The sequence below is a fragment of the Empidonax traillii genome, unplaced genomic scaffold, assembly GCF_003031625.1.
Source record: "Empidonax traillii isolate 1590-97213 ecotype Southwest subspecies unplaced genomic scaffold, ASM303162v1 scaffold304:size641404, whole genome shotgun sequence".
In the NCBI taxonomy this organism is placed as follows: Eukaryota; Metazoa; Chordata; class Aves; order Passeriformes; family Tyrannidae; genus Empidonax; species Empidonax traillii.
Genome location: NW_020955497.1, coordinates 433,492 through 459,579, shown reverse-complemented (window position 1 = coordinate 459,579; position 26,088 = coordinate 433,492). Strand labels below are relative to the sequence as shown.

General features: G+C 46.5%; 2 protein-coding genes across 6 annotated transcripts; one reads left to right on the top strand and one right to left on the bottom strand.

Moving 5' to 3' along the window:
- The first annotated feature begins 744 nt into the window (after nucleotides 1-744).
- On the top strand, nucleotides 745-12,704 carry OAT (ornithine aminotransferase). The gene is made up of 10 exons (XM_027890956.1): nucleotides 745-864; nucleotides 4,418-4,644; nucleotides 5,587-5,811; nucleotides 5,940-6,035; nucleotides 7,375-7,502; nucleotides 8,649-8,771; nucleotides 9,455-9,583; nucleotides 10,451-10,564; nucleotides 11,343-11,487; nucleotides 12,357-12,704. The coding sequence occupies exons 2-10, from the start codon at nucleotides 4,446-4,448 to the stop codon at nucleotides 12,515-12,517; spliced, it is 1,320 nt and encodes a 439-aa protein (XP_027746757.1). The 5' UTR covers nucleotides 745-864; nucleotides 4,418-4,445; the 3' UTR covers nucleotides 12,518-12,704.
- Nucleotides 12,705-22,772: 10,068 nt separating this feature from the next.
- On the bottom strand, nucleotides 22,773-25,993 carry LOC114061007 (PHD finger protein 7-like). Of its 5 annotated transcripts, none has more exons than XM_027890969.1 (8): nucleotides 25,756-25,871; nucleotides 25,441-25,532; nucleotides 25,260-25,349; nucleotides 24,923-25,030; nucleotides 24,415-24,681; nucleotides 24,100-24,216; nucleotides 23,827-23,945; nucleotides 22,773-23,657 (listed from the first exon to the last, which is right to left on the bottom strand). In XM_027890969.1, the coding sequence occupies exons 4-8, from the start codon at nucleotides 25,024-25,026 to the stop codon at nucleotides 22,963-22,965; spliced, it is 1,302 nt and encodes a 433-aa protein (XP_027746770.1). In that variant the 5' UTR covers nucleotides 25,027-25,030; nucleotides 25,260-25,349; nucleotides 25,441-25,532; nucleotides 25,756-25,871; the 3' UTR covers nucleotides 22,773-22,962. The 5 variants fall into 5 exon arrangements, with proteins under 5 accessions (XP_027746770.1, XP_027746769.1, XP_027746771.1 ...); XM_027890968.1 differs by having other exon boundaries at nucleotides 24,923-25,047; nucleotides 25,260-25,296; XM_027890967.1 differs by having other exon boundaries at nucleotides 22,778-23,657; nucleotides 24,100-24,213; nucleotides 24,923-25,047; nucleotides 25,818-25,993.
- Nucleotides 25,994-26,088: the final 95 nt, after the last annotated feature.

The window sequence follows — 26,088 nt, the reverse complement described above, 5'->3', positions numbered from 1 at the left end:
AGTTCCTGGATGGAACTTACAGGAAAGATGGGGCAAGACTGTTTACAAGAGCGTGTAGCGACAGGACAAGGGGAAATGACTTCAAAATGAAAGAGAGTAGGTTTTGATCAGGAAAAAATTCTTTCCTATGAAAGTGCTGAGGCCCTGGCACAGGTTGCCCAGAGAAGCTGTGGCTGCCCTATCCCTGGAAGTGTCCAAGGCCAGGTTGGACGGGGCTTGGAGCGACCTGGGCTGGTGGAAGGTGTCCCTGCCCGTGTCTGGGGGTGGGACTGAAGGATTTCAAGCTCCCTTTCAACCCAACCATCCTACGATTCTCTGATCCCAAGGGAGCGATTTACAGCCGCCAGCAGTGTCACCACCACCATCCCGCACAGCGCCCATTTCCTAGCCCCTCTCAATTTTTCCTCAGTGATCGCCCTTTCCCACAGCACCTTCCCCGGCGGGGACGAGGGCTGGTGACACCGACCGGGGGGACGCTCGGGGAGGGGGGGGGCTTCACCCCGCCGAGGTGTATGTGGGAGGGTTCTACGGCCACAAGGACTACAAGGACTGTTCCCGTGCCGGCTTTGGCTGAGGCAGAGTTAATTTCTTTAATTTCCTTCACGGGAGCGGGTGTGTTCTGGGCACTCTCCGCGAGCAACCGCGGCCGCCGCTCTGAGGGGCGGGCAGAGCCCCTCCCACAAAGGGGCGGTGGGCGGTGGCTGCCAATCATCCGCGGCAGCCAATGGGCGGGCGCAGCGGCGGTGACGTCAGGCGCGGGGCGAGCAGAAGTGTCAGAGCCCCGCGGCCGCTCCCTCCTCTCCGCCGCGGGCCCGGCACCGGCAGCACCTCCGGCGGCACCTCCGGCAGCGCCTCCGCCTCCAGGTACGGCCCGACAGGCTCTCCCTCCCTCCTTCTCCGGGAGGACGCTCCGGCGGGTTGTGTGAGCCGGCCCCGGTCGCCAAGGCCCCGCCGCGCTGTCCCCGTGTCGGAGCGGGGGCGGTGACAGCCCCGTCCCCCCCGCCGCGCTGTGCCGGGCCCGCGGTGCCGCGGCTTTGCCTCTGCAGTGCCTGCCTCTGACGCCGGCTTTGATGGCGAGCGGGATCTCCTGGGTTTATTGCTGCTTTTTTTTTTTTTTTTTTTTTTCCCCCCCTCTTTTGCTGGAGAAAAGGAGGCTCGGGGTGGGACCTTCTTGCTCTCTCTAACACCCTAACAGGAGGGTGGCCGGGCTCTGCTCCCGGGGAACAGGGGACAGGATGAGAGGAAACGACCCCAAGCTGCACCGGGGGAGGTTTAGATTGAACATCAGGGGGAGTTTCTTCACAGAGAAGATAATTAGACATTGGGAGGGGCTGCCCAGGGAGGTGCATCCCTGGAGGTGTTTAAGGAGAGACGTGGCAATCAACGCTCTTGGTCTGGTTGGCAAGGTGGTGTTGGGTCGCAGGTTGGACTTGATGATCTTGGAGGTCATTTCCAACCCAACTGATTCTGTGATTTGGGAATTCTTCTCTGCCAGTTTAGCTCCTGAGCTGTTCCTGATGTCTGCGAAGGTAGCTTGGCACGCCCACGCTGCTGTCCCTCCTGCTTGTCCCCTGGAACATTCACCCCCTTTCATTCAGCTGGTAAAGGCAGCAGTGTGGCACTGACTGCTCTCTGCTGTATTAACATGACTCTGACTGTTTTTATGCATTTGACAGTATCTGCCGTTTGCCTTGGGGTGTGCTTCAGTGTCTGTCAGGGTTGAGTCTGTACAACCACTCAGTTTACCTGTGATATCCCAGCCACTGGCCCCTGTCTGGATATTCTTGCTCAACAGCTGAGCAAAGTTGTTCAAGTGTTTCACAGCTGTGCTTTGGGTGGTTTTTCTTTTCTGATGCAAGACCTTTTCCACTTGGTGTAATTCCCTGGCTTCTGATTCCTGTACTGCCTGCTGCAGGGCACGATCATATTTCTTACTTCCTCATGGTTGGTAACAAGATTGGGTTTCTTCATTTGGTTTGTTTATTTTTTTTTCCTTATTGTGCCCCTCCTCTCTCCTGAAATTTCTGTTCATCTTCTCTTGCAGATCATCAAACCCAGATTTTTCTCCAGCTTTTAACTTCAGATTCATCTGTAATTCCCAGCTTCATTCAGCCCTATTCCATGTAGTTTCCTAAACCTTGGATAAAATGGTGTGGCCTCACTAGAACAGTTTGCAGGGAATTTCTCTTCATGGAGGGGAAAACCCTTTCAAAAAATTCTGATTGATATTTTCCAGCCTCTTTGAAAGAAGAAAAACAAGAACCTCAAACTGAGGGATCTGTAATTCTTCATGCAGAAAGGTACCTCTCTGATACAGGGCACATGAGAGTTTAATTTCTTTACACCCATTATTTCAGGAATGTCTGGGAAATCTCCAGAAATACGGAAGCTTGTGATAGAATTAGCTGCTCTGCCATGGAGGTGTGCCAGGGGCCAGGCTTGTCACAGACCAATTGCATTTTAGCAGTTAAGCAGGCTGCAGTTTTGTGTCTTTTTCGTTTGCAAAATCTTTGAATAACCATCTTGAAAAGTATTAACACAAATGTCTAATATTTAACAGCTGGAAACGTGCCCAGAGCCGGGCAGCTGCTGTTCATCTCCTGCTGGACTGGAGACTATTGGCTCTTCCTAAACTCTTGGATTTTGGTAGCTGATTTTAGTAGGTGGAGGAAATAGTCTTTTGGCTTTGGTTAGAAGTGAGGAGCAGCGAAGTAATACCTGAGGAGTTTGCTGAGAGAAACACCTCTTTGTTCAAGGGGGACACATCCACGGTGCTGATCTTTTCCAAAACAAATTAGGCATAAATCCATGACTTAACACTTCTGCCTCTGCAAGGAGCCTGAAATAACAGCACCCTTTGTGTAAACCATCCTTGCATTCTCTTGTTGGTGTTTAACACCTATATTTTGGTTAGGTTTTAGGTATGCTTTGGTTGGGTGCTACAGCAGTGTCAGGGCTGCTCAGCTCTTCAGTTTGCTGTGGAGTGTGTTGCAGAGGAGGCTGCATTTCATACTCAGGGTGCTTGTTGTAATCTGTGATCCCCCTTTGGGGCTTAAACCTTTTGGCAGCTTGTAAGTGGGATGTTCTGCAAGACTAGAAACTTGAGCTTTGGGAGCCCTTGGTGGCTCTCTGCTGTTCCCTGCTGTGAGGAGAGCCTGCTTGGACAGCTATAAAAGTGCCAACTCACTTCCCCTTCTCTGGGACGTATCTTTGTGCTGTCTGAGGCACAGAGAAGAAATCCCAGTGCATTTGTCTCATGAAACCCTCAGATTATCATAGATGGTAACAGTACAAGGTTATGTATTCAGGGGAAATTGCTGAGGTTACTAAGAAAATAGAGGGTGCTCTAATAATCATTAATACCTGGCATATGATTACTTTCCATCTGGTTTTTAATCACAGAATCCCAGAATGGTTTGGGTTGGAAGGGACCTCAAAGCTCATCTTGTTCCAACCCCCCTGCCATGGGGGGTTCCTTCCACTATCCCAGGTTGTTCCAAGCCCCATCCAGCCTGGCCTTGGACACAACCAGGGATCCAGGGGCAGGCACAGCTTCTCTGGGCAACCTGTGCCAGGGCCTCCCCACCATCATAATTAAAGAATTTCTTCCCAATATCTAATCTAAACTGACCCTCCTTCAGCTTAAATCCATCCCCCTTGTCCTGTCACTCCAGGCCTTTGTCCAAAGTCCTTTTCCAGCTCTCTTGGAGCCCCTGTAGGCACTGGAAAGAGCTCTAAGATCTCCCCAAAGCCTTCTCTTCTCCAGGCTGAACAGAATGATAGTCATAAAATAGTATTAACAGTGAGTGCTTTATATAGTTGGCAGCATCTTAAAATCCAGAATGCAATTTATGTAAAAAGTTACAAATTTTGCTTCTTAAAGATGATCACAATTAAAACTAATCAATCCTTTATCAAATTTGTTAATACTATCAGCAGTTAATACTATCAGCTAATTTGTGTCCAGTGCTTCTTCCCAGTATCATAATATTTACTTTCTGATTTTGTGATGAGGTTGGTCTTACAGTAGTCTTTGGCAGAAAAAGGGCATGTCAGTAGAAAAAGAAGTTTGATGAACTTAACTTTCTTGCTGTAGTTTTTATTAGTAAACCAGAATTTAAGGCACAGTGAAAAAGGAACTCTTACAGGAAAGGTGATGTAACCAGTTCATAGACTTGGTGAGTCACACAGCTTGGTTTTCTTTCTGTTTCTGTGAGTGTACGTTAAAATGGATAGAAAATACTAGTTTGAACTTAATCCCACATTAATTTCTACTTCACATAAGCTTTCCTGCTTGAGTTGCAGCAGAGCTGAGACACCTGTGATCCTGGCAGTGAAACCCCTTCAGTCACATTACGCGTTTCATCCAAAGTGTTCTTAGTGCTGATTATTAACTGTCTTTATTTCTCCTCCTCAGATCTCTATCAGAATACCTGAAGCCCATCATGTTTTCCAAGCTGAGCCGCCCCCAGAGCCTTGCTGTTCTCTCTCGGGGTCTCCACGCATCGCTGAGTTCTGCTGCCTCAGTTGCTCCCCAAAAAACTGCTCAAAGGCCCGTCTCCTCCGAGCTCATCTACGAACGGGAGGCTAAATATGGTGCCCACAACTATCACCCGCTACCTGTTGCTCTGGAAAGAGGGAAAGGTATTTTATCTGGGTTTCCCTGCGTGTGGTAGAGGAGATGTGACTGTTCAGGTGGGATGGGATCAGTTTCTGAACCTTCGTTGGGTATTTTTTTTTTTAGGGTGGGATCGAGATAATTGGTGAACTAAAGACAGCTAATTGTTGGTTAGAGAGCTGGATCATTATGAATAAAGCCACCTGATAAAATGGTGATACCTCTGAAGTGTTTTATCTAAATAAAATCTTTCTTTATCTAAATAAAGGTCAAAGTTGTGATAATCTCCAGAATAACTCAGCAAGAAAATTGTCAAGCAACTTTTTCTTCTTTTGCCTTGTTTGGGGGAGGTTTAATGTTAATGTGAACATGAAAAGGTGCACTGGAACCCTGTTTAAATCCTTGTGTACTATTCCTGTATTATTACTTAATTTAAATTTACTCTGGTCTTTAATAATGTTTAAGGGGCTTTTCTGTCCTGTGAGTTTGTGTTAAAATGCTATCAGCATAGTGATCCAGCGGTTTCTCTTTTTTAGGGCACATTTTGACAGCTCGGAGCCTTTGGCCTCTTGAGTTTTGAGATTATTTGGGTTCTGTTGATTTTGTTCTTTATTTTATGACCTCCAGTTAATTCTCTTAGAGAAGTTTTCTTCTCTACCTACCTTACAGTGCCTAAAACAGAGACTTGGAGGGGAAATAATAGTCTGAAATTACTAACTCCGTGGAATGGCAGCTTTATATTGGAAATGTGTTTTTTCTTGTTTCCTTGCTTATGCTGTACTCGTTTGTTGCTCAGGATCTCCTTGTCAACTGATTCTTTTCTTGAGGCCCTTTCAGGAATGCCCTCGGGGATAGAGAAAATACCATTTAATTTGACCAGGTTGTGTTGTAACCCTTAGTTTATACCATTTAGTATTATCTCAAGTCATCTTTTACTTTGTGTGTTGACCATATGTTTGTTTTCCCAGGTGTTTACGTGTGGGATGTCGAAGGTAGAAAGTATTTTGACTTCCTGAGTGCTTACAGTGCGGTTAATCAAGGTCACTGCCACCCAAAAATCGTGGATGCTCTGAAAGCTCAGTCTGAAAAACTGACCCTGACATCCAGGGCGTTCTACAACGATGTACTTGGTGAATACGAGGAGCTCGTCACCAAAATGTTCAATTACAACAAAGTTCTTCCGATGAACACAGGTGAAGAAATGATTTTATTTCCAATCTGTTTCTTGTCTGTGAGATTCAGCAGTCGTGTAACATTTGGCACTGCATTGGTGGCCTCTCTCAGGTACAGGAGTGATCACGGTGCTTGCTTTATGTTTCAGGAGTGGAAGCTGGAGAAACTGCCTGTAAACTGGCTCGCAAATGGGCCTATACTGTGAAAGGAGTCCCAAAATACAAAGCTAAAATTATTTTTGCAGGTATGTAAAGTGTTAAAAGCTGATCATCTTCCTTAGAACTCTGTGTTATGAGCTGAGGCATTGAGGAGAAATCTGGACACTGGGTTGCTGAGAAACAGCCTGAAGTCACAATGAAAGTACACACAGTCCTCCCTGCTCTTTTAACCACTTGAAGCTTAGTATCTTTTTATTCCTAACTGGTTGTTTTTTGTATAACTTTGTTGTGAATTCACTCCTCAAATTGCTGCCACGCCTCTCACAGGTTGCACAATAGGGTTAAAGCTGCTTCCCTCTTAGGCTTCACCTTACCAGTGGTTTTCTTTGCATCCTTGAGGTCTTCCAGAGATTGACATTAACCCACTAAAGTCATATTGGAGTCCTGATGATATAATGACAGTAAAAGCAGTATTACTAAAGTAAATATTGGGCCCTGATTCTCTATTGAAATAGTTCCTCCCTTTGCCTGCCTGCTCTGCTTGGCTGCATAGTAGGGAGAAGTTGCCTATTATTATTATTATTGTTATTATTGTGCTTAGCTAAATAAAACAACGGAAAAAAAACCCCATGTATATTACAAAAATCTGATATTTAGTGTTCTTTGGTTATAGATAAAGTATTTTTGTCAGTGCTGATGTTGTTCAGTGATTCCGCATTTTATTAAATCTTTCAGAATAAAGCTTACTACTTAAATATTGACCTTTTCCCCTGAAATTGCTACAGCTGCAAATACTAGTTTTAACTTTTGGTACATATAGTAGCTGAACCGTAAGTGTCACTAGGAAGAATTTGTAAATTACAATTCGTGGTTGAATATTGCATTACGTTTTCTGGAATTGAATAGAGATTTTTTAAAATTTCTTCTGGGAATTCTTTGAAAAAATATACTTCTCCTTCCTTCTAATATATATTTTATTTTGCTCTTCAGACAGTCTACTTTTAGTAGGTGCTTAGGCTTAGTGGCAGCTTTATTTTTAGGACTTAAATTAGTAATGGTCTTTATTCCCCCCCCCGTATTTAATAAGTAGTATTTACATTAAAGCTGAGCATCTTCCTTAAAAAGATGTTTTCTGTCTTATTTTCAATTTTTCAGACTACTAACAAAATTTAAGGAAATTATCTTGAATGCTTGGCAGGTCTTAAGAGTATAATTGCATTTTGTTTTTTTGATGTGTGCTTTTGATACAGCTACGGAGTACATTCATGACATCAATACAAAGTGCTAACAATCAGAAGAAGGATGCTAATATGCTGATGTTAGGTAACTTAAAATGCAGTAACAAGTGGAAAGTATGATGTCCTTTAAACTGTTCTGGCTCTTGGTCAGTTTTGTGACAGTCTCCCTCTCTTTTTTTTTTTTCAGCTGGCAACTTCTGGGGCAGAACAATGTCTGCTGTCTCCAGTTCCACTGACCCATCCAGCTATGATGGATTTGGGCCCTTCATGCCAGGTTTTGAAGTAATCCCATACAATGACCTCCCAGCTCTCGAGGTATTTGAAAATTTTATCGTTTTGCAGTGTCTCTTTGGTAAATAGCAAGGAAAATCAGAAGCTTATCCCTTGAGACACGTGCTTTGACAGTAAGAGACATGTATCTAAATTTACTTAAGAAATACATATGTTATTGTTGTGCATAGGAAGTGGGTGTAAATTCTGCTTCGGTTCTGATTTTCAGTTTTGCTTCAGGACGTAAAAGAAAAAACACATGATCTGTTTCCTCTCACATCTCACTAAGATGTTCAAGGCACAAATGAAGAACAAGAGATAAACCATAGTGGAATTCAGATCAGTAGCTTACATTCTAAAAGTCAGGATTTGGTTTCTGAAACTAATACCTTTAGGTGCTTTTCTCAGAAAAGCTGTGCATTCTTCAATGATTAGATGACTCAAGGAGAGTAGATTTAGATTAGATATTGGGAAGGAACTCTTGGCTTGAGGGTGGTGAGGCCCTGGCACAGGTTGCCCAGAGAAGCTGTGGCTGTCCCTGGATCCCTGGAAGTGTCCAAGGCCAGGTTGGATGGGGCTTGGAGCAACCTGGGCTAGTGGAAGGTGTCCCTGCCCAGGGCAGGGGGTGGAATGAGAGTATTTAATGGCTTCATTAGAGCTGAATCCATTCTGGTTTTGGGACCATACTGAGAAAAGCTGTGGTAAATTCATGCTGGGAAATCGTCACATTTCTTGTGTCTCGTGGACTTCTAAACCTTTTTGAACTTGATAGTGCAAGAATGTACCTGTGGACTTTGCTCTGAGGTAAAATCGTTCTGGAGAGTCTCTGTTATTTTTTTGTTTGAGGGGAGAGTTGAGCAATTGTTTGTCTTGTATGGGGTCGTGTAAAACTGAGGGTATTTCTGAGGTAATTTATGGACTGATCTGATAATCTGCTTATCTGGGTCTGCAGTTTTTAAGGTTTGTACCTTCCCAAGCAAGCACAACAGCTCATTTTACAAGGCAAATAGTGACATGGTGTTGGAACTGAAATGGCACTCAGGGATAACTGCCTGACATGAATGCCATTATCATTCCTTAAGGAAAAACACTGGGGCTAGAATTAGGTTCTGCTACGTTGCATTTTCTGAATTTGACCCGAGTAAAGGCTTTTTCTTTTTGTCTTTCCCACCCATATGTCCATTTTTACAGCGGGCCCTTCAGGATCCCAACGTGGCAGCTTTCATGGTTGAACCAATTCAAGGGGAAGCAGGTGTGGTTGTTCCTGACAAGGGTTATCTCACAGGAGTGAGGGACCTCTGCACAAAACACAATGTAAGGAATTCACTGTAAGAACGTGGTTTAAACATTACTGTGTTTGCTGCTGTACCTTGTAAGGTCATTCTTTATATACTAGGTGTAGGACTTCATATATGATTTAATAATTTCCTTTTATTTCAGTGGAATAGGGCAGGGATACTTCTTGTATTTCCTGCTAATACCTTACCAGAAAGTACTTCTTAGCAATGTACTTTTGTCACTGTTTTTTACCTCTATCACTGATTTAAGTTACTAATGAATGTTCTTGAACTACATTTATTTTAAATTAATTCAGCTTTTAATTTCCTTCTCACATTCTAAGTTTCTTGAGACCCAAGCCAATTACTGCAGTAATTAATAATTACCATGGCTATTAAGGGCCCTTGTTGCTGGAGTGCATAAGTGCCAAGAATTTGTAACAGTAGTGGGTCACAGAGTGAAACACTGAAGAAAATGGTTATCGGTGGTCTCTGATTTAAAAATCAGTGGTCTCTATTCCAGCAGAATTCAGTCTTAATTTGCAAGTGGTAGTCATAATTCCTTTTATATCTTCAGAGGAAGGTACTGACATATTATTAATAAAGTTGTCTTTATTACTGTTGTGATACCTCAAAAAAAGAGAGCTGTATTTTTTTAATTGAGTTAGGAATGGGAATGAAACTTATTCTGTGTTCTCTGTTCTTTTTGTCTCTCTGAAGGTTCTGTTTATTGCTGATGAAATACAGACTGGTTTAGCCAGAACAGGGAAAATGCTGGCTGTTGATCATGAAAATGTGAGACCTGATATAATTCTTCTTGGAAAGGCCCTTTCTGGTGGCTTATATCCTGTGAGTAACAAAGAAATATCAGTAATCTGAAATAATATCAAATTATTCAAACATTTGTTGAGTAATGACTTCTTTTTTAGTCATTAACAGTGAAAATCTACCGGTTGAAAGAACAATAAATCTGATATTTGCTGTACTTGGAATTTGTAATTTACAAGATTAGCTATGATTTATGACCAGACAGCCCAACCTGTGAGAGATAATAAAATAGTGGAATACCTAATACTACCTTTATAGCTGAAATGGCTGTTTTCCTGTCAGGAAAAGAAGTGTCCAGTAGTCATCTTTTCATTATGGAATTTCTGGTTAGTCTTTTTTACTCTCTCTGGAGAGTAGGTTTGTCACAACCTTGCTGTGATTAATTTCTAGATGAATTCTGTAGAGGATAAAAAAAATACTAATATATGTTAAAACACACATTATGAAACTGTTTGGGAACAACTGGCATGATCTCCTGTATTTGGCATGTCTGCATGACTGATTTTTATCCTCTCGGAGCGACTTAAATTCCTGCTGATTAGGCTGGAAATTACAACGTGCCTTGAACTATTTTGGCTGACTGAAGGTATTTCTGAGTTGTTAAACCAAGTATTGAAGCTTAAAATCTTGAAATAATATCCAGTTTGGAGAAATGCCTCTCAGCTGCAGTGGGGAGTTACATGCTACCACTATATCTCAGTGTGTTTAAGGGATTAATTAGGGGTTTGCCAGATCCTCTCTCCTGTACACAGAGCTGGGAATGCAAATGTAATTTATCACCACAGGCTAAAAATTTCCTGAGCCCTGAGGAAAGGTTTGCTTCAGAGATATTCAAGTTTACTGTTTTAAAGATATCTGTAAGTGAATTTGCTGACCTCCCCGTTTCAGGTCTCAGCTGTACTGTGTGATGATGAAATTATGCTGACCATTAAGCCTGGTGAACATGGATCCACGTATGGAGGAAATCCCTTGGCCTGCCGTGTGGCAATGGCAGCACTGGAGGTTTGTGTGTTGTGATAGAGGTTTGGAATCCAAAGAAAAAAGTGTGTCACGTTGCTTAAATAAATGATATTATTTCTCCTGCCGTGAGTAGCAATCCAGCTTTAAGTACAAATGGAAAATTGGCAGTGGTTATCTGCATAGATCACAAAACAAATCCCAGAGTTTTTATTGGAAACATGTCCTAATTCCTGTGTTCTTATGGTCTTAATGTCTTAAATGTCAAAATAAAATTTATATAGAGGGAGTTTCAAGGCACTTATGTAAATTTGGTCAAATAGCTTCACTAATTTCATGGAGACATTTTGACATTGGATTATTTTACTATACCAGCAGAGGCTGCTACTCTGTGAGCTTGATAAAATGTATATTCTACTGGAGCTTAAACAGAAGCTAAAATTTCCTGTCCAGAGTGTGTGGTTTAATTGTTCTGTGACTGCCTAATTGACTATATGTGATGCAGGTCACTCGAAAAGCCTCAGCATTACCCAGTATGCAGATCTGGACAGATTAAGAATCTTCAGAGCTTTACTGTTTACTCGTAAATAACTCCAAATGGCAATTTTGAACAAAATTTCAAGGATGTTATTGTGTCTTGTAAAAATGAATGAGTAAAGGCTTGATGCCAATCTGCTGGGCTATGCAGCCTTTGCAGTGACACTCTGGCTGCAACAGCTTTTGTGTCTCAGTAGCTGTAATGTCATTTATCACCTTTTTCCAGCATGGTCCGTAAAACAAATGTGGTGCCCTTCAGCTGACTGTAGATCTGACTTCCCTTTAGGTAATTGAAGATGAAAACTTGGCAAAAAATGCAGAAATAATGGGTAACCTCCTAAGAAGTGAGCTCATGAAGACGCCGTCCAATATTGTAACCGCTGTGAGGGGAAAGGGGCTGTTAAATGCAATTGTAATCCGGGAAACCAAAGGTGAGGAAATGCAGTCAACTGCACCATCACAGCGTGAAAAAATACTTTTCAGCTTAAATTGTGGGTGGGAGATGGTATTATATAGGCATCATGTTTGTCTTCAGATCTTGGCTGTAGTACTGTAGTACCTACCGAAAATTTATTCAAGTGTGTGCTGTTAAAAATAAGTGGTCTTAATTAAGGCTGAACAATTTTTTAAGTTATTTAAATTCCTTTATGGTAATGTTCAAAACCTGATGGTGAATCTACCTCTCAACAAATACCCTTTTGTCTCTCACTGGAAGAAAACTGAGTGCATCTGGAACACTAATGGAAGGGTTGGCCCAGATTGGTTGTTTCCAGAACAGTTAGAAGAGTACAATGAATACAGGAGGGTACAAGGAAGAAAAAAGTTAATGACTGAGAGTGTGTTTCTAGGGGTTAACACCTCGAGTTATACCAGAAAACTGGATATCAAGGCTCCTTGTCAAGGGATAAAGTGCTGTAGGGAGGTGGTGCAATTTTCTGAGACACGCACATGATGCACCGAAATCCAGGTTGCACAAGTGTAACGTTGTCTAAAGTCCTGTCCAGGCATTCCTTTACCTCCCCTTTTTAAATGTATTGCTCCATCTGGACAAGCACTGAGCTGTGAAGGGGCCAGGACTCTGTGTGTTGGGGGCCAACCCGTGAGACGAATCCCAGCTTTGTGGCAGTTCCGCTCAGCGCAGGTTCCAGAGTGACTCCGTTTGTGAACACCCTCCATGTCACTGCCGGGTGGCAAACACAAAGTCTGGCTCCCCACGCGCCACATGCTGCAGCTGTGACATTTCTTCTGCTGTGGTGTAAAATGTCCTCTCAGTGTCCTGTTCCCTCTCCTGTCGTTGCAGACTACGATGCCTGGAAGGTGTGTCTGCGGCTCCGCGATAACGGACTGCTGGCCAAGCCCACGCACGGGGACATCATCCGTCTGGCACCACCACTGGTGATTAAGGAGGATGAAATCAGAGAGTGCATCGAAATAATTCACAAGACCATCCTGTCTTTCTGAAAAAAAAAAACAACGTGGCTTTTACAGTCTGCCTGCTGACTGCTCCGAGGTGGTGTGTTGAAACGTGTTGCGATGAAGGCCTGCTCTTGAAGCAATCATCTCTCATTCCTTTTATCTAAAGAGGACTTGTAGCTGTGTCTTTAAATTATAGTGGCTTGATAAAGAAAATACAGAGTGATTTAAAGAGTTTCCAGTCTTGGAATACTTGGAAATAAAGTAGTGAGGTGCTGTTCATCTAGTACTGAACAGTCGAGTCAGAATGTTTGAGAGGAGATATATAAGTAGAAATCTGCTTAATTGCTGAAAGTCCTGGCCACAGTTCAAATTGTGATTTATATCTATATTTTACCAAGGGTTGTCTTGCACTCTCATATCGCTCTCCAAAACATTTGGCGTTTTTGCCCCTCAGCGAGGTGTCTGTAGGAAGGAAGCACTTGTCATTATGGATGAAATTTGTGTTTCTCATTTGTAGCTTGAAAAAGAATTCTAATGCTGAAGGTTTGACAAACTGGGTGTTATGCTGGTGAACTTGAGAAGCATCGTGCTGTGTTCTGTGTGTACAATATTTTGATTGTATGACAAGAGATGCTGTTTTCAAGCCTGGCCTCAGTGTTTGGCTTTGCAGTCTTGTAAAATAAATCTGACCATATATGTCTGCTTTTACTGTTACAAAACTTTCTATAATTGGGATGTTTGTATTAAAAAATGCTTTGCATTAAAAAAAAAAACGGTAACGTGCAACTAAGGTACTCAGTCTATGCAAAAAGAGCAAAGCTCATAGAAACTTAGTTTTTAATACTTAACTGAGCTGGTTTTAGCTGAGACTAAACCCTGATTAATCACTGTTAGTGCAAAATGTTCCCTTGTCTGAGCAGAGGGGTTAAACACAGTCACATGTTCATAGTGGGAAGTGGTAAATAATCACTTGATGTTTTAAAGGCAACTGGGAGTGAACCAATCTGCTGGTTGGCTCTCAGAACCATTTACCCTCCTTTGGTGTAGGTGAGACAGAATGATTAGTCATCTGCGGGTGAGGGAAGACTGATTTCCATTTGGAAAAGCCTCACTGTTGCAAGGGGTAATGTGTCACTGGGACTGTTATTCTTAGGAATAAGAAAGAAATGCAGCAGGGTGTTGCTGAGGAAGTTTGACTTTTCTGAGAGCTGTGCTTATGTAACCTGAGTGGGAAGGAGGGAAATAACTGAAGGAAACCACAGTGTAAACAGCACTTGGTCTCTGAAAGGACTCTAGCAAAAGGTAAACCCCCAAAATCCTTGGCAGCCCAAAAGTTTACTTTTTTTTTTTTTTTTTTTAGAGTAATAGGGCTGGCAAGGATGAAGGAGATGATCAGGTCTGTTCCCCTGCCGCAGTTACAGCTGTCAGTGTTTGCCTAATTTTCTGAAAGGGCTGGAGGGCAGAAGACTTCAGTGTGTTTTAGTGCTTCCCTGCCCTTACTGGCAGCAAGTCTCCTACCACATCTGTCTCTCTTGCTGCCCATTACAGTGTCCCTAAGGCCACAGAGAACAGGTTATTTTCCTTCCATGTGGCAGCCTCTTACATACCTAAAGTTTGTTATTGTCCTTGTTTCAGTCCTTGCTCCTTCTCTGGTTAAGATTCGGAGTATTTCCTGAGAGACAATGTTTTCTAGAGCCCTTGCTGTGCTACTCCTGCAATTCCCTGCTCTGCTGTGCCCTGAAAAATGCTGGGAAGAGCCAAACTAGTTCACATGGCTTGGATGGAGTACTGTAGTTTATGCCCCAGTATTGTAGGGTTTATTTTTTTTTTTGTGCAAACTCCTTTGAAGAACAGCTTTAAAGCTGTTTCCCCCCATTTTTTTATTTGTGTAATAGGCAAGAATTATGTGCATGTAAAATTCTGTAACTTGCTCTACTGACTTGCATCCTCTGAGAGCATTTCTCTGGCTGCTGGCGATCAATTTGAGCTCTAATCTTGTCCAACCTATTTTCTGGTTGCAGATTTATTAGGCCAAGATTTTTGAGAACCTGAGAAATTTTTCTCCAGCAGACCATTGCTGGATCTCTGGGCTTTTTTGTATTCATCTTATAGTTGCTTCATGAGTCCAGTTTTTTTACAAGCTTATGAAAATCAGAGTGAGTATAGACTTTCTGAAGACAACTCAGAAACTGTCATCCTAAATTGCCCTTATTTAATGATGGGGTAATTTGAGTTTTCTCTTTTAACCTGAAGGTTCTCTGACCCTCTCAACTAAGCAGGGACCAAGGTGTGTGACTGCAGCCCAAGCTGGAGCAGACAGAGGGGTTTGATTGTTTGGTTTAATTACAGTTCAATGCCACAACAAGTACAGAATTATATGTATAATTTCAGGAGTGAAGACGGGTACCCAGGATTTCTCTTTCCAGACACTGAGCCTGTCACCAGTTAACCTCTGCTTAACAACAATAAAAACCAAGTTGGCAGTTGTCTGTGAGATAACAGGAAGAGCTGGGATGGCCAAAGGGAATGTCAGAGATCCTCCTCTTCTCCTGTGCAGAGTGACAAAGTGACAGGCAGTCAGAAAGATCATCTGCCTTTGGAATGTTGTGTCTGTTTTGAGAAAGGTAGGGAGGGGGCAAAGAAGGATTTGCTTTATCATGGAAAGTGTTTTTTGGCAATCCTAAAGTGGAATTTGGCCCGTTGTCAGTGACACTGCTCCAACCTCTCAAACTCAAGCACAGCTGCTTGTATAACTAATGTGCTTGTAAATCCGTCTGTGCTTTTATTGTCTGGGATCTTAATTAGCCTCAGACATTTTCTTCAGGGCTTTTGTTACTAAAAAAAAAATGTAGATAACTAAGGTGCCCCCACCTGCTGAGTGCCAGAAACCCAGTGCTTTGGGGTTTGTGCTTGTTCCGCTGATTGCTCAAGTGCAGGTAGCTCAGCCAAAGGCTGCTGCTGAGCAAAGTTTAACTTGAAGGAGGCCAAACTGAATATAATTTACAAATTAGTGTAGTATACACACAAGAGTGTACAAAGAAAACACATATTTCATAAAATATTATGAGCTTTGTGTCTGCATGACATCTTTATAAGAGGTGAAGAAGTGATAAATGCAAGCTCAGAGAGTACCCTTTCTGTACCTTCCTAATGTATTTTTGTAAAGTTTGTATTAGCTAGAGATGAGAGTGCGGAAATGGCATTGCCTTGATGATGCTTTTTTGCTGCTGTAACTGAAACCTCTTTTTAAAATGGCATTTGAAAGAGCTCTGCATTGCTTATCCAGAGGGTTTAGGTTTCCTTAGCAGGAGCTATGTAGCAATGTAACTTTCTAAAGGTGGGAACATGTATCTCCAAAATGTTCCTTTAAGCAGTAAAGGCTTAATCTGCCTCCCTCAGATGGCCTGCACATATTTTTTGTGAAGTAGCTTCTAACGTTTCTTTCCATCAGGTGCACGAAATGCTTTTCTAAACGAGCAGCGGCTCTGCCTTCAGTGCTGTGCAAACACACGGAGGCAATCCAAGCACCCCAGAGCCAAACCAGCATTCCTGGGGCACCCGGGGGCAGCCCTTGGCTTCACTGGCAGCGTTGTGAGCGGGAATAACGCCCGATTGTGCTGGCACCTGGCGCGCTTTGGCACGGGAAACGCGCGCGGGCGTCGGCACGAAATCACAAAATATATATCCTGGCATAAAAAGAAAAAAAAGTTAGACTCTTTGTGGGCAAATGTAAACCCGAGATTTAAAGGCGCCCAGTGGAACGCTGAGAGGCAAGAGCCGCACAGTGAACAGGGGAAGATGGGAAAATGTACAATGCAGGGTTTCCTTTTTTTTTTCCCCTTCCTGCTGGCAATCTTGGGAACCATGCTTATGACATTGTCCTTTACCTGGGCTTCTTTTCAGCCATGAATTTGTGTCATCAAACAGCTTTTTCTAAAGTTAAAAAATTACCAAAATAGGTAACTTAATAGGATCCAAGTGCCTGGCGGTCATGACGGGGTCAAGAGCTGCACCTCTTGAACCCGGTAGAATTTTCCATGATGAAGCAATCTCTTTTGTTTGTCTTTTAACAACAACCTTGCTGGACAAGTTAAGTAGAAAAGCAGGCCTTAGTTGTTTCTTTGTTATTTTTTTTTTTTGATTTTTTTTTCTTTTTTTTTTTGGCTGTAGCTGCTCTTTAATCTCTTCCATCCTTCCGGCAGCAGGTGGAGCCAGAAGCTCGGTTTTAAACTGAGACTTTAGCGCTGGGTGCAGGGTTTTGAAGTTTGGGACTCCTGGGAACCTGCTTTCGGTCTTGGCGCCAACAGCAAAATGTGACACAAACTTCAGTCTCATCTCCAAGCACTATCTCAAGGTAACATGCACTGTGCATTCTTGTGGCTAATCTCGTGTGAAAGGGGATTGTGAAAAGAATTCCTGTACCTCTAGTGTGGCAAATACCCAGTAATTCTGACTGAGAGGGATGTAGGGAAAGCTTAGAGGGGGTAAAAAAGAGGCTTTCCTTCTCACAGTACTGAAATAGAGCAAAGGAGAAGGTGGGGGTTAGAGACAAAATTTTAAGTATACCTTTAAACTTGGGCACTGCTTTCCCTAGGCCTCCCTGTGGTGCTTCAATCCTGAGTGAGAGGCTTAAACAGTTGGAGTTGACACATTTGTGCAGTAAAAAGAAGTGTTTTGCTGAATGTTCACTCAGCCCTCAGCAGGAGAAGCAGACAAGGAAAAAAGTGGTACCGGCACTATGAAACAATTAAAAATTGTTTCCTCCTACCACCCTGGTGGGAAGCCCACAAAGCTTCTGTGTTGGGCATCACTTGGAACAGGTCTTGGGGGTCATTTGGAGGGTCACCAAATTCTTGAGAGTGGTAATTTTCACACAATCACAAAATCATTAAGGTTGGAAAATACCTCTAAGACTATCAAATCCAACTGTCCTGCCTCATGTGTAAAACACTGGTTGTGTTTTACACACTGTTCAACACAATGGTTGTGTTTTCCTGGGAGCAGGAGGGAGTTATCCAGGCCCCTTGCAGTCAGGCTGCTCAGGGATCAAGGAAGAGCTGCTGTTCTTGGGCCACCGGCGAGAACGCTCCTTTGTTTTTCATTTCCAGTGAAAGTTATTATGCTTTTGTTTTCATCCTTGAGGCAGCCCGTCCTCCCCCTGCAGCCCTTCGTGCTGGATGTTAACGTGGCACAGATAAGAGGTGGCCATACCCAGTCCTCTCCAGTTGTTGTTTCCCTCAACGCCCTCTGCTCCGGCTTGTTTGGAGAAATCTGAGCAGAGACTGTGCTGTCTGGAAAATCCCCAGGCTGCTATCGGCACCAGTCCAAACAAATATGGGTAGAAAGCAACTCCTACTCATTCCTGTATAAAATCCTATTAATCTGCCGTGATTTAGGCTGCACAGAAAGCCCCTCAAGAGTGTTGACCCTTTGCACAGTGCGGGAACCAAACAAAGGCCTGGACCTTGGATGAACTCCTGGCTCTTCCTCGGGCTCTGACACATGGGAGACCTAATCCTCAAGCTAATACAGTCATTTGGAAGAGTTGTGAAATGAGAAAGGCGAGTAATTACCCTCTAAACACTCAGTTCCTGTCTGCCATAGGTACTTTCAGCAGACACTGAGGCTGTCCTGCCTCAGAGGAGTTGTGACCAGAGCCTAGTTTTATGTCAGGAATAAAACCATGGCTCAAAATGGACTGTCCTGGTAGGAATGGCAGTGGTGTGCATTCCATCTGGCTCTTCTTGGCAACAAGGTCAAGGCCTGGTCAATATTTATTAAAGTATTTGGCAATTAGGGCTGTGCTGAAGGAGCTACAGGCCTCACATGGATGTGGTGGGAGTTTCCTTGGCATTCAGAAATCATCCTGAGACCTCTGAGGGAGAAGAAGCACAGGAGCGCTCCCCTTACCTGCAGCTCTAGGTGACAAGAACATCTATTTCCAGTAGTCCTTCAAAGTTTTCATCTTTTACTCTTAAGAACAATGGGATATCATTATAAAAATGAGTTAATTTCTATACTGGAGGCATTTTCTGAATAACATGAATAGAACAGCTTCTCTGAAAAGGGCCTTCACTCATTTCCATCCCAATGGAGGCAGGACAGCTGAGGAAATCATAAAGCCCATGAAAGTTTTGTTGATTATCCTGTGCTCCATACCTTCTGCCACCAGTTGTGTGGCATCTCCTGCCTTCTCTGATGATAAACCCTCATCTTTTTGAATAACCAGGATAAGGTGAGTCTCACAGGGACTGTCCAGCCCAAGAAAATGATGCTGTTGTGTGAAAATATTGCATGGTGCAGCAGGCTGCTCCCCCTGAGCTCCCCTGGAGGAGGCTCTGTGTGAGCGTGGACCAGAGCCATGTAACTGGGACATTTTGTATTGTCTGGGCTGCAAAAAATGTCAGGCAGCTGGAATACAAACACAGAGCTGTGGCCTTGCTGATACAGTCCTTGATCTCTCCCTCCCATGTGCAGGAACAGTTGCTGCACGTCAAGGCCAAAGACAGTGTGAGAAAGGGAATGGTATTTGCGTGTGGTACAGGCTCGGAGCTGAAGGGCTTGGGTTGGAGCTCCCAGCTCTGAATTTAACCTTGGAGAGCACAAAAATGAAAACAGGATTAAAGCCAAATGGGGAAGGTGTTCCTGTGCAGCCGCCGCGCTCGCAGCAGGCGGTACCTGCATCATTAAAGACATTTGGTGGTTGCAGAGGGGCCTCTCCAAGCAGGGCTGCTGCTTCTAGTGAAGGAGCTAATCAAATGCTACAGTTTTGAAAGGCTCTGCTCTTTGTGGCCCTGTGGAGATGAACTGGGATCACGTAACAGGGCTTTTTAAGCACTATTTCTGTCCACAGGTGTGAGCCGCAGCTTGTCATCAGGCAGCCTGGAGGAACTTCATCCCTGGGAGGGCCCCTTGAGCACCTGTGGGTTTTTTTATTTTGTGGGTGAGGAATCCAATTTTCAGGTTTTCCCAGGAGAGTCTCAAGGTGTTCCTGATGATCCTCCAAATGGATGTTTGCTGCAGCCCAGACTCCTTATGAGGAGGGAAAGGCACTGTGGTGGGGGCCTGGTGAGTGCAGGGTGCTCAGAGATGGATGGGGACGATTTTTTCTGAGCTGAAAGTCAACAGTTTGTAATTCACACACCATGAGTTTGAGCAGGAACATTTTGGTTTAATCTAGTCCTCTGCCCACACTATTCTTCTGCAGGCTAGTGGGTGGTCACATGCTAAACCAATAACAAGTAAATTAAAACCAAAAAGAAAGGCTAAAAACCATGGTGGTGCTGGGGACCTCCTTCCCCATGTGGCACAACTTTCCTTGTCTCATTATGGCTGGGCCAGCTCTGCCCATAAAACTCTCTTGGTGCTCCAGCCTCAGTATTTTTACCTTCATTTCTGGATTGAGATCTCATCTGAACAGAGGGAGAACAAGGTCTGGGGTGAAATCCAGCACAGTCAGAGAAGAACTGCTGCCTGCCTTGCCCCATGAGAGAGCCCTGAGGATCTCCCTGTCTTGGCACAGCTAAATTTTGAAACTTTAGAGAATATGTTTTAAGAGAATTTAAGAGAAACCTGGGGTGTGATCAATATTTATCTAAAGAACAAAAAAGGGATGAGGGTATGAAAATCTGGGATAGCTCAGTGGGAGGAAGCACAGCTCACTGAGGTTGCACAGAGTGATGGAGCTTTGCAAGAACAGGAACAAAGTGCTGGCAGTGGCAGCAGGTCACAGAGCTCCTTTCAGCCCCGCTTTCCAGGCTAGTGCTCTCTCCCAAAACCTGGGAAGCTTCAAAAAGTGCTCTTCCTTTGCCCAGTGGGGTCGTTATCTCCCACTTCATCCCTTTCATGCCTTGATTCCCTGTTCTTTATACCCAGGGCTTGGAGTGCACTTCATTCTCCTCTTAAAGATTCAGCACATGACCCCTCACTCTTTATTAAGGCTAAACAAGCCAGATGTTTAAATGTTTCCAGTGATGTTTTGTCTTCATGCAGATCTTGTTTTTGGAGCTTAGTTCTGAGAGCAGCAGGCAGAGCTTTCCCAGTGTGAGGATCCACAACTACTGCTGCTTTTCCCTTGCTCACAAATACTGTCAATCTGTTGTGGAAGGGTCTAACCTTGATTTAAGTGATGTTTTCCTGCTTGCTAATCAGCGTGAGAGGTGAGTTTTGTGACAGCACCCAGTGCAGAGGTGAGGCGTCACTGTGGATTTGAATAGGAAATATTAAAATAGTAGCAAAGCAGCCAGAAACTCCACAATTAAGTTCAGTCCATCTTAGAGATGTGAGGCTTTGAAATTAAGGAGGGAGGTTAGTCACTGAAAAAGAATGAAGACTATTAATAGAATATGATCTCTGCTCATCACCAGACTCCAAGCAGATAATTAACATCAGGAACACATCACACAGCGTGGGGGACCACTGGCCCATGGGTTTGTATCCCCCAGCCTCCACCTTAGAGCCTTCTCTGAAGGAGGATCATTCAAGCAGTGTTGGCAAAGGCATTATCTCAGAAAATTTAAGCAGACTTTGATATTAAGCAGTGGTAGAAGAGGTTGTAGGTGGAGTGGGATGCTAGAACCCCGCTACAGCCCAGCTACATCCCTGCAGCTGCTTTCTCTGTTGTTTTATCTGACTGAGCCCACCAAGAGGGGGAAGTGTTGATCTGCTGGAAGGCAGGAGGGCTCTTCAGAGGGACCTGGACAAGCTGGATCCGTGATCTGATTCCAACAGGATGAGATTCAACAGGGCCAGGTGCTGGGTCCTGCACTTTGACCACAGCAACTCCCTGCAGGGCCACAGGCTGGGCACAGAGTGGCTGGAGAGCAGCCAGGCAGGAAGGGACCTGGGAGTTTTAATCAACAGGAAGCTGAACATGAGCCAGCAGTGTGCCCAGGTAGCCAAGAGGGCCAGTGGCATCCTGTCCTGCATCAGGAACAGTGTGGCCAGCAGGAACAGGGAAGTGATTCTTCCCCTGCACTCAGCACTGGTGAGACCACCCCTGGAGTGTTGTGTCCAGTTCTGGGCCCCTCAGTTCAGGAAGGACATGGAGGGGCTGGAGCAGGTCCAGAGAAGAGCCACCAGGCTGGGGAAGGGACTGGAGCACAAGTCCTATGAGGAGAGGCTGAGGATTGCTTAGCCTGGAGGAGGCTCAGGGGAGAGCCCATCACTCTGCAACTCCCTGACAGGAGGGTGTAGCCAGGTGGGGGTCCAGGCAATCAGCAGCAGGACAAGAGGTCGTGGTCATAAACTGTGTCAGGGGAATTTTAGGTGGAATATAAGGAGTGATCAGACATTGGATTTGGTTGCCCAGGGAAGTGGTGGATTCACCCATCCCTAGAGGTTTTTAAGGTGAGACTGGATGTGGCATCAGTGCCATAGTTTGGGAACCACGGGTGTTGGATCAAGGGTTGGACTTGATGATCTCAGAGGTCTTTCCCAACCCAGTAGATTCTGTGATTCTATGATCACCCACTGCTGCCTCTGCAGCACATCCTCCTCCTCTTCTTCATCGGGTCCCTAATCCCAGTGCTGTCTGAAAGCTTCATCAGGGACAAGCTTTATTCTTTCTTCCTGCTCATCCATAAAAGTTTAAAGTGGCATAAGATTAAGTTAAAACTGATTGGGAGGCAGCTGCTGCTCACAGCTTTTGACAATAAAAGCATTTGCTCAATTCCCTGACCATTCCCAAACCTAGTTTCCAGGCTGTATTATATAATCTGGTTTAGGTTGGAAGGAACTTTAAAGATCACCTCATTCCATCCCTTGCCACAGGTAGGGACACCTTCCACTAGCCCAGGTTGCTCCAAGCTCCATCCAACCTGGCCTTGGACACTTCCAGGGATGGGCAGCCACAGGGTTGGGAGTTGTAGCCCTGTGCACAGAAAGAAATGCCTGTCTGACTGTTCCGGGCTCCCAAAGCCTCCTCTGCACATCACTCAAGGTTTTTTGGGATGTGTTAGTAGAAACATGCCTAATGCATGAGATCAGCAATGGCCTGAAGAGTTTGAGGTCGACCCCATACCCTGACCATGGCATGTTGAACAACACGAACAACATGACTTGAGAAAGAGTGTCTGGAAAGCTGCCTGGCAGGAAAGGACCAGGAGGTGATGGTTGGCACTGGATGAACGTCGGCAATGGCAGTGGCACCCTGGCCTGCAGCAGGAATACTGTGGCCAGCAGGACCAGGGCAGTGACTGTCCCCCTGTGTCCCAGCTCCTAATGGAATACTCTATCAGAGCTGCTGAATTGCATTCCAGATGTTTTCAGAGAGGAGGTGGAATTTTTACATGTCGCCTACTTGCTAATACAATGTATTTACAGGACTTTAGGTCCACAAGCTTCACCTGACACCAAGCACCGTGATGGGACAGTTTGAACCCCTGAGAGGATACACATGCTGGAGCATCTTCCTCAACCAGCAGATCAGTTTCTGTAGGCTGCGAGACGACTGGGAAAGGAGGGTGGCATCTCCCAGTGCAAACGAACTTTTATTTCCTTTTTTTCCTGTGCTTCTGTGGTGGGTGGGGGGGCCCAGCACGCCGGGCTGCCGCACGCCTTGTCCTGCGGTGGTTTCGGGGCAGGCTGTAGGGCTTCCTCGCCCGCCGTCGCTGCCGTGAGATGTGTCGCATCCGAACCGGCCCCGGCCGGGAGTGGTTTTCCCTCCCGGAGCTGGGGAAGAGCCACGACGGTCTGTACAGCAGCAGTAACTGTGATGCCGCTCTGTTGGCTGCCCAAATGCCGCGGTACAGCCACGGTGCCCAGCTGGAGGTGCTGGGCCTGCTGCCCTCAGCGCTCTGGGCCGGCCCTTCGTCCATCCTGCGGCGTTTTGCGGGCGGGCTGCCGGGTGTCCACGACCCGTTGTCCTGCTCTGGGCGCTGCCTCTTCAAGCTCTGCCGAGGGCGGGGGAAGCAGCTGCTGCTGTTGATGGGCAGCGTGTTCTGGGACACTGCCTGACTGGAAGTGCTAGGGCTGCTGGTCTCGGCACTCAGCGGTGGCACACAGTTGATCCTTGGGCATTTTACCGTGGGGCTACCCGAGTTTTGTGCCTGCCATGGTCTCTGTGTGCCGTGCTGGATCTGGGCTGGCCCAGGGTGTCTGGAGAGGCTGCTGCTTGCGTGGCCCAGCCCTGATGCTGCCTGGCTGGAAGTGCCGGGCTTGACAAGCTCTGAATTGTCAGTGGAACCTGCAAGGAGAGGCGGGAGGGTCAGCAGGATGGGTACTCAGCCCCTGGGCGGGAGAGGCCGCCGTGGTACCCACAGCCCTCCTGGTGCCAAGCCCAGCCTCAGGCGCTGCTGCCAGAGCCAGCCTGGCCTCTGACCCCAGAGCAGGGCCCCGGGTGCTGTGCCACCCACCAGTCTCTGTGCCAGCACAGCCCTTGCACTCCCAGGAGCTGGCGCTGCTCTCCAAAGAGGAGCAGTGTCGGTGGGTGCCCTCGGCGGCGCAGGAGCTGCACAGCAGCAGTTCCCAGGGCCTGGGGGAGAAAACGAGACTCTGGTTGTGAGGATAAAGTGGCGAGGCAGCAAGGGGTGGCCCAGCAGAGCCCTTGTTCTTAGTCCTTCCTGCCTGGGCCCGTGGGGAGACAAAGACCCCGTGCAGAGCCCTGGATTGCCGCTTTGGCAACTTACCCCTCTTCCTCTGTGTGCTTCCTGCCCCCCGGGCAAAGGCACGTGGCGGTGTCGCAGCGGCTCTGCCTCTGCTCTAATGCTTCGACTGCTGGGTCACTCTCCCATGATGGGGGTCTGAAGGAGAAGGAGGGGAAAGCCTTGAGCCCCAGCTGCTCCAGGCAATCCCTGCTTTTCTGCCTGCCCTGTTTCCAGCTCCTCCACGAAGCTGAGGACAAGAGGCACGGGACAGAAGGCAGCCAGGCCTGCTGGGGCAGTCCCTAGGCTGGCACTGCGCTTGGGCCCGAGGCCTTGTAAGTTGGGAAGAGAAAAAGCAACCTCTTGGAGATTCGGATCCCCATGGTGAGCATTTCCATCAGAAACGGCTCTTGGTTCTGGCAGCACGGGCAGTGGAAGCAGGTGCCAGCGTGGAGAGCCAGTTTCTGGATGCAGTGCCGGTGGAAGCGGGCGTCTTGGCATGCGGGGCACACCATGGTTCTGTAGGATGTTTTGTCTTCCACGGTATCCAGGCAGATGCTGCAGGTGTTGTTCTGCCTTGGAAGGGCCTGCACTGCTTGCTGTGGGCGGTGCTCCCAGCAGAAGGACCTGGGGGCAAGATGGAAGAGGTGAGGGAGGGGAGGTGGGAGGCGCCGAGTCCTTCCCCAGTGATGGCGAGGAGGGCGGAGGAGCTGTGATGGAGCCCCAGCCCCTGTGAGGGCTCTGCCGCTGCCTGTGGGAGGCTGCTGGGAACTGTCCCTGTGGGTTCCTCTTTTGCCTGGCCACTGTGGACAGCAGGTGGTTTGAAGACAAACGAGAAGGCTCCGGCATGAGGGCTGGCAGCCCTTACCTGTAGAGCCCGAAGAACTGGGTGACACATTCACCCTGCGGGGCGCAGGGCAGGTGGAAGCTGCGGTCACACCCCGTCTTCCAGCAAGTGATGGTGGCCCCCATCTTGCTGCAAGCGAAGCAGTGCTGGAAAGAGCACAGCAGCCCCTGAGCAGCAGGATCAGGGCTGCATGGCTACCCTGCAGCTCCGGGCGGGGCATGGGATGTGGGCGCTGAGGGCTCACAGCCCCAGACCTGCCTGTGCACGAGGCTGTTGCCTGTGCTGGGGCTGGGGTTTCTTTCCTGGAGTCCGGGAGCCTCTCCTGGTGCAAAGCTCCCCGCTCCTTCCAGGTCCTCACCTTCTTGGCTGCCTCCTGGATGACGCGTCTGGTGTCCCTAACAAAAAAGTCCTCCGAGTTCTCTTGTGGAAAAAGCCCGCTGGCAAAGAACTGCAGAGCAGGAAAAGCCAGGAGCTCCTTAGTTCAGCAAGGAAGGGCCCTTCCCTGGCAGGAGGCTGGAGGGAGCCCTGTGAGAACTCACCTGGCAGTAGATATGGACGCAGAGCCTGAACTTCACCCTCTTGACCCCACAAATGTCCGGGTCCACCTCTGCCCGGCGACACAGCAGGCACACTGGAGAGAGAGAGAGCACATGGCACTGGGATGAGCACCTCTCTGGGGCTGGGGAAGTGCACCTGCAGGATGGTCCCCAGGATCCTGCTCTGTCCCTGCTGGCTTGGCAGAAGGGCAGGGCAGGGATGCCCCAGCAGGTGCCCACAGCCCAGCCTGGGCCCCGCTGGCCCTAAGGCAGTTGGGAATCTCCTGCCTCCCTCTGCCAGTGTTCTTGGCTGCTCACAGTGTGCTTTGGCATCCCCTCTGCAGCCATGGGAACCGTGGGGAGAGAGACTTCTCTTTCACCTTGCTCCTTTGAGACTTTGTCCAGCTGTGCCATTGCAGATACGGAACAGGTTGGTGGTGAATGTCAGGAGAGCCTTTGCTGCAACACAGCTGGCCTTTCTCCACCTGACACTCGTGCACCAACCCTGATTGAAGAGAGATGCATGTGAGCTGCCTCAAGGGCTCCAGAACCCCCCCCCCCCACCCCCCAGCTAACTTCCCCCTGGTTGACAAGCAGCCATCTTTTACGCTTTAGGCCTTGGAGATGACGTCACAGTGACTTCTTTGACAT